This window comes from Castanea sativa, chromosome 1 (genome assembly GCF_040712315.1).
Source record: "Castanea sativa cultivar Marrone di Chiusa Pesio chromosome 1, ASM4071231v1".
NCBI lineage: Eukaryota > Viridiplantae > Streptophyta > Magnoliopsida > Fagales > Fagaceae > Castanea > Castanea sativa.
This window is the reverse complement of record NC_134013.1, coordinates 80,102,725-80,110,708: the sequence shown is the minus strand read 5'-3', so window position 1 is coordinate 80,110,708 and position 7,984 is coordinate 80,102,725. Positions and strand designations below refer to the sequence as shown.

At 31.0% G+C, this 7,984-nt stretch overlaps 1 protein-coding gene across 1 annotated transcript; it reads right to left on the bottom strand.

Annotated features, from left to right (window-relative positions):
* Positions 1-2,308: 2,308 nt before the first annotated feature.
* LOC142640031 (sugar transport protein 7-like) lies at positions 2,309-5,825 on the bottom strand. The gene is made up of 4 exons (XM_075814144.1): positions 5,487-5,825; positions 4,105-4,424; positions 3,366-3,989; positions 2,309-3,009 (listed from the first exon to the last, which is right to left on the bottom strand). Exons 1-4 carry the CDS (start codon positions 5,629-5,631, stop codon positions 2,542-2,544), a joined length of 1,557 nt encoding a protein of 518 aa, XP_075670259.1. The 5' UTR covers positions 5,632-5,825; the 3' UTR covers positions 2,309-2,541.
* Positions 5,826-7,984: the final 2,159 nt, after the last annotated feature.

Sequence of the window (7,984 nt, the reverse complement as noted above, 5' to 3'; positions counted from 1 at the left end):
ATTTAAGTTGGACTTGTTAGAGAGATAGAGTTTCACTTTTTGTTAAGTTTGGACTAAACAAAATAATTTTATTTAAAAAAATGATGAATTTAAGTTTAAGTTGGACTTGTTAGACTCCTTGTTAAGTTTTGACTAAGCAAAAGTAATTTAATTTAAATAAAATGATAATTTTGTTTAACTATTGTGCTGACGTGAAAAATTATGGGAGTTTCAGAGGTTTCGGTTTTATATCATATACTATATAATAAAAGTTAGGTTTAGAAGCCGTGGTTACGCCAGGTGGCTTCACCAACTTGCAGAATTTTTTTTTTAGATTAAAATTTTTTTTCTTCTCTTATAATTTCTAAATTGATAAAAATCTTAATTTGATTACAATCCAAAGTCTTCATCTAATCCACTTAATCCTTTTTTTTTAAATGTAGTGTATTATAATCCAAATTCTTCATCTAATCCATTTAATCTTTGTTTTTACGTGTAGTGTATTATTAAAAAAAAGCAGTTTAACAAAACATGCAACTTACATTCAAAAAATAAGTTTTTTAACAAAACATGCAACCTACATTCAACAAAACGTAAAATTTTAAAAATAAATTAAATTTAGTTGGTTGGTGCCATACAACTACAGCCTACAATTGTGTCTATTAAATATTATCAACAAAGCCTAAAATAATAGGATAGAATAAAAAAAAAAATCCAAAGCATAAAATATTAAAATGTGTAGTTGTGCATGCAGAAGTAAAACTAATCCCATGAAAAAAAAAAAAAAACCACTTTCATTGGGAGGATTTACACATGGGGAGGAATTAATGATAAATTTCTTATTTACTTTTTTTCAAATATATTTTGTTTTAATTAATATATTTTTTGGATAAATATCAAATTTTTGGATAAAAAATAATAACATTAACAACTTGATCTTTACCGTATATTAGGAAAAAAAATTGTAATTGACATTTACAACTTGATTTTTATGGTATTTGATTTTAAATAAATTTATTATTATTTTTTCTTATAGCAACTTCTTCACAACTTAAAATTATTGTTTTAAATAGAAACAACTTCTTAACATTTTTTTTTTGGGTTGAAGTTTACCATGGTTGAAATTTTTTTTGTTAAAAAATATAGGAATGATTATGGATAATAGTTTATTATACCATGACTCTCATCTTTAGATTTTCAAGTCACTATAAATAATAAGACTAGATTCATGATTTATTTCATTAATAATTTGAACATCCAAGTATCTATAATTTTTTAGGGTTATTTATTATTTGTTTTTCTCTCAATCTTTGCTTCAAAAAATAACTTCCCAATTTATTATTATTATTATTATTATTATTATTCATGTTGTTTTTTATTTTTTTTCAAGGAATTTTATTATTATTCATGTTGTTTATTATTATTTTTTTTCAAAAGTTTTTCTCAAAAAAATTTCTTGAAATTTATATTTACACATTTTGTTTTGATAGGTGAAATTTGGTGCCTCCCCTCTCACTTTCAAAGATAAAAATTCAATTTTTACGTAAGTTTATCTACTTTTATTTTTTAATTTTTAGTAATTTGGGTTGTTCATTACATTGAGGTACCGCTTAAATATGCTTTTAATTATTTTTTGTTAAATATTAAATTCAAGGTTTTTCATTTAAATATACACTTGAGTTTTAATTATGCAAACTCCCTTTATATTTTAAGGCATCTCCTTTCATATTAATTGCATAATTATCTAACATATTCCATTCAATTAATTTTGGACTTATATATGATTTTTTTATTATAAAAACTTAATCTTACACATTATGCATTCATTATATAACTTAAAGTAAAAGGTTACTTTAAAAAAAAAAAAAGTGTAAAAGATTTTTTTTTTTTTATTATCTATTTAATTTTAATTAATATAAAAATTATTATTTATTATTTTCATTAATTTACACATGATTCTTTATTAAGTCGTGCATCGCACGGGCATAATACTAGTGTGTGTATATATATATAGATTATAGTAGTATTAGTTAAAAGAGGAGGCTTTCCTTTATTTGGGGCATGCCTATATGCTGGAGCCTGCCTGGGCTTTGCAAAAATGTATAAAACCTAATTTATAGAATAAGTCAAGACCCAGTGATGTGTAATGACCCATCAATTTTTGGCCTTATGGGGGCTGAGATAACACCTTCCTATAGTTGAACATGCGATTATGGCCTAAGCTTGAGTAAAGTCATCAATTTATATGCCTTTATGGCCTTGTGGGGGCTGAGATAACACCTTCCTATAGTTGAACATACAGTTCGAACGATGATTCACTGGTTTTAAAAAAAAAGTGACCTTAGCCTGTTACAAGTCAAGTTTTAGTTTGGGTTTAATAACAATGTAGAAAACCGTTCAGAGTTACATCAATTACAGCATGCTCGCGAGAGCCTTTGTAGGCATTGCCTGGTTTCATTTTTTTGGATAATTAGGTTCAAATACTTTAACCAATTAATACCCCCCAATCTGGCTGAGGCACTACATGCACTTGTATATCCCAGCTGCTTATATCCATTCAGCTTATGGCTCTGTAACGTTCCCATCTAGCTCCACTGAATTGCTTATTTCGCCTTCCCCTTTGGTAGGCACTAACTTCTTCCAGAACCAGTGCTTCTTCCATATGAATACCATCTCTTCAATGGGAACTCCCTTGGTTTCCGGTAGGAAGAAATAAACAAAAATGGTCATGATGGTAATCCAGCCAGCAAAGAAGAGGAAGATTCCAAACTTGAATGCACAAAGAAGGGCAAGGAAAGCCTGGGCTATTATGAAAGTGAATAGAAGGTTTACAGCTACTGTAATGCTTTGCCCAGCTGATCGAATTTCTAACGGGAATATCTCACTTGGCACTGTCCAGCCAAGGGGACCCCATGACCATCCAAAAGCTAGAACAAAGAGGCAAATCATGACCACCACCAATATTGAGAAACCTTTTGATAGTTCTTGATGGTTGCCAAACTTTACCCCCAAGATTATAGCAACTATGACCTGTTTCAGGTACACAAAGAATGATTAATTTGATAGAATCAAGGAACTCCAGAACCCAGACATCAACTATGGCATTACTTTCTGGATACTTTGTGAATTGGTGTAATTATTCCATTAAGTTTTAGTGTATTTCCAGGAAAACAAGATCTTTTTTGGTGTTGAGAAAGGGCTTTTGCTTCTCTCACTAGAGATGCTGAATTAAAGCATATTACAAACTTTAGAGGAATGTTGCAAATTCCGTGTTCAGTGAACTAACATAAATATGACTGCGTTTAGAATCTATGGTACTAGTCTTGATTTTACTTCTCCTGGAAGTATTATTATGTCACAACCTAACTTAGTGTTGAAGTTTTTACCTGGCATGTAATCATTTGAATCCCGCCACTTATAAGTAAAGCCCTTCGACCCAATTTATCAACTGTTGCAATAGAAATGAATGTAGATGAAGCAAGAACTGCTCCAGTCAAAGCTGAGGAGTAGAGAGAAGCATTGCCACCAAATCCCATACTTTGAAACAGTACAGGAGCATAGAAGAGAATTGAATTTATGCCTGTGAGTATCTGGAACATTGGCATGCAGATTGCCATTACTAATTCTGGTCTGTACCTCTTCTCAAGGATGTTTTGAAAGGGATTCTTTATTACATTTGAAAGCTCACTTGCTTCGATCATGTCTTCAAACTCTGCATCAACATTTTTGGTTCCTCTGAGCTTTTCAAGGATTTCTCTCCCTTTCTCTTTTTTTCCTTGCTCAATTAAGCTGTTAGGTGTCTCAGGAAGAAGTATTCCTCCCACTGTCATTAACAAAGCTGGAACAGCAGCCAATCCTAGAGAGAGCCTCCATCCCCAATTAAGCTTTTGTGTTCCAAAGTTGATCATGTTTGCTATAAAGATACCAAATGTAGTTGCTACCTGAAACATCATGTTAAGACCACCTCGAAGATGTGTTGGCGCTATCTCTGATAAATATAGTGGAACTGCCTTTAAAACAAACAAGAGGGAAGATTAAGTCACGTGTTCTTAAATATAGAAAAAATACAATTGATCATATCCTGATTTATCCAACACTTGAAAAGGTACACAAAACGGGATATACCTGATTTCCGAATCCAATGCCAACACCAAGCATGATCCGACCCAAAAGAAGCATTGCCAGATTCATGGCAGCAGCATTTAGTGTTGCCCCAGTAAGAAAACTTAGCCCACCACAGATTATACTTGTTCGACGTCCAAACTTTCTTGTAACAGGAGAAGCCGTCAGAGAAGCAACCAAACCAGCAAGGTATAAAGAAGATGTAAATGCTGCAAGCCCTTGGCTATCATACTTGCAATAATTGCTTTCATGTGCTTGCGTCTTCTTTACAAAAACAGTAGGGAAGAATTTTTCAAGAAATGTATCCATGGATGTCACTCCTCCTATAAATCAAAAAGCAGCATTTAGTAACTGGTAAAAACATGATTGATCTCTCTATGCCTCAGACATGTATGCATGACAAGCACAAGTGCATCATCGGAGTAATGTTAATTTATCAATTTTCACCGTATCACAGTGGATTTCCACAATTATGAAATTAATTGCTTTCAACATTTGATGTTTTGGATACCAAATACCTCTTTCTTTCATAGCTTCCAGCACTTTATGTTGGTTGTATTTTTTTTTTTGTTGTAAAATCTGTTCAATTCTTATATTAAAAAAGGAGAGCACTCATCATTAAATTCAGTTAGAGATAAACCATGGCTGTGATCTGTACTGTTAGGCGAAGTATAGAATTAGATTCCAAGATTATTTTTTTTCGTCTCAAATTGACCAGAAGATTAAGATTTGGATAGTTAGTTCATTGATTTTCTAAAAAAGAAGCAACACGAAGACCTCCCATTTTTCTGCGACAATTTTATGATATAATTTTCCTCGTAGCACCAAATAAAGGAAGAAGTAGACGCTTGAGAAATTTTTCGCTGGTATACTGAATTTACTTGGGTTCCAAATTTCAATGGACAAATAATAATAATAAAAATACAGAGGAAGGAAAATTGGAAGACCACTGGTGTGTTGAGATAATTAACTATAGGATTCAGTATTTCTTGAAGATGTCAGAGCCTTTATGTTGGCTGATGCATTAGACGAGATTTCAGGTATGAATTGGAAAGACTACTAATTTATTTGCATTTTGTTTCATAATTTCATCATAGTTATAGAAAAGGTCTAACTCCTACTTGTATGGTACCAAACAGAATTTCACTTCCTCTTGGAAATTCTGATTCTGTTCTGTCCATATATGCACACATGCAAAGTCCATGTGACGTCTGAACTTTTCATTGTTCACTTTTTAGCTCATCATTTTCAGATACCCAAAAAGTTGTTACTATTATTATTTTTTTATGACAATATTTGGTAGATTCTCCACCATAGTAATTATCGAAAAAGCCAGAACTATAATAATAACCATCTGAAGATTCGGATTCATGAAAGTGAAGTACCTGAAATTCCAACATCATAGCCAAAAATTGAGCCACCAACAGCAGCTACAGTGCAGGCAATGATCACATAAGAGGTGAGTTTTCCTTTGTACTGTTGTGCTCTCTCTTTGGCCACACCGGCCGGGCCAATAGATCCACCTGCCATCTTCAAAGACCTTCTCTTCCTCTCAGTTTGCAGACCTCACAAAATATTATAGGTAAGAGATAACTTAACACAAACCAACTCTTCACTCTCTTCAAGAATAAGTATTTGCCAAACTCTGCTTCAGTTCTTACAATAAAGGAGCTTGCAGTTGGGTGAGACACAAACAACCCCCCTACTCAAACCCTGTCAATAAATAGACCATTTTAAGTGCCTCCTTTCCAATGCCTGAAGGAGAAAAGTATTAAACTATTTAGAGCTTAAAAAAAAAAATAAATATTATTAGACTATTAAGTACACCGTATTTAAAAAAGAAAAAAGAGTTAGAAGTATACATGAATAAAATGAGTAATATTTAGATAATGTTTTCTCTTTTCACATTCATGGTGTGATTCATTTATTAAATTCATAATAGGGTTTATAGTAAATGTAAGAGAAAGGAGCACCATTTTTTTATATTGTGAAAATATCTAAAAATTTTCTAATTAATATATAGCAACTAACACAAAAAATAGGAAAAAACCTTTTAGCATTAAACTTGATGCAGCATATATAACATTTGGGTGGCCCACAAAAAGAAGAAAAAAAAACGACTTTGACATTGCCAAAGTATACCAATATGATTCACATCCCCTTCAAGATGGTACTTGAAAGTTGAAATATTTTTAAATCAAAAAAATTCTTTAATGATTTAATGGTCTAGATTTTGTCATATCATAATTTTACTAACAATAATTTTAATTGTTTTATTTACAACATTATTATATTATTTTAAGAGTATTGTTAGTGAAATTCTGACATGACAAAATCTATAATCTTAAACCATAAAAGAATGATTAGGATTTAAGGAAATTTATTAGTAGATTATGAATCCAAGAAAATAACTTTGTATTGGATGACAAACATGGAAACAAATCATAATTTTGTAAGAACATATACGCATGGATAAGTTTTGTTTTGTTTTTTTTAAATGGATAAGAACTGTACTTTTTCTTAAAATGAACCAACAAGTTGCAAACCATTATTACAAGATAAGTTCTATTAATATATATTCAGATGAAATTTTAATTTCGTTAATAAATATCAAGTTCCTGGGGTGGCAATTCGTGTTCGCGTGTCGGGTTCGTGTCGTGTCAAGTTATGAGTATTCGACTGCATAGGTCAACACTAACCCGACATGTTTATTAAACGGGTCAAGATTTCTCAATCCTAACACGACCCATTTATTAAACGGGTCAGTCGTGTCGACCTGTTTATCAGATTTTATTAAAATGAAAAATAAAAATTAATGAAAAAACAAACAAATAAATATTTTTAATATAAAATTCAAAACTAACGAGTAATTGCATCAAAAATAATCATTCAAAACTAAAGTATATCCCAATATCACAAATATTCAATCACAATATGTCAAAGAAAATAAATCACAACAACTAATAAGTTTATATACCTAGAGTTTAAAGGGTATATTGGTAAAATGTCATTTAATTAAACGGGTCAGACGGGTCAAACGGGTTCTATGCGTTCAACACTAACCCAACCCGTTTATTAAACGGGTTAGCCGTGTCAACCCGAATATGACACGAACCCGTTAAGCTTCAACCCATAACCTGTTAATTTCGTGTCGTGTCGTGTCGGGTTCGCGGGTCGTGTCAAATTTTGCCACCCCTATTCCTCACCAAGGCAAAAAAACGAGTTAATATACTAATTTCAATGTTATATAACAAATATCAGTTATGCACACTAATTGAGAATGAAAATTTTAGTTTATTGGCCAACTCAAGTTGTAAATAACTCAAGTCAGGAATTTCTCCTAGTGGGTGCAAATTATTAAAATAAAAATTCTACCAATATTTTAAATTGTAACTCAAGATTTATAGGAAGATTTTCCTTTGTAACTTCGATATGGTTTTAGTTTTAATAATTTTGCTCAATAATATTACTATTAGTTCTAGCGCAAGAGGTTTCTTAAAAAAAAAATTTAATCAACCGCAATATTTTTTAAGAATGCATATAAAATTATGCTTTTCTTAAAGGAACAGCCTAATATAAATTTCGTATGATTTATTATAGAATTTAATTGAGCTTGTTAATCTTTGGACCTTGAATTTCATTAAAAAAATTTTAAATGATCAATTTTAGTTCTCTTTAATAAGTTATTAATTTTTATTAAAATACATTTTATGAGGGAAAGTTTCTAAATTATTATAATATTCAATATAAATAAGTAAGTTGCAAAGGGTTTTTAAACTCAATCGGCACTTTTTGGTATTTCCATTTGAGACATTCAGAATTCAAACCCTTACTCTAATTATGTATCAACAAAATATGGTCATTCCATATGTAGAAGTTTTTG

Excerpts from the sequence above, each read along its gene's own strand:
- LOC142640031 (XM_075814144.1), bottom strand. The coding sequence starts at position 5,631 with ATGGCAGGTGGATCTATTGGCCCGGCCGGTGTGGCCAAAGAGAGAGCA. Across the intron at positions 3,990-4,104 it reads GCATTGGATTCGGAAATCAG|GCAGTTCCACTATATTTATC; the intron begins GTATATCCCGTT and ends TTTGTTTTAAAG. Across the intron at positions 3,010-3,365 it reads TTCAAATGATTACATGCCAG|GTCATAGTTGCTATAATCTT; the intron begins GTAAAAACTTCA and ends TACCTGAAACAG.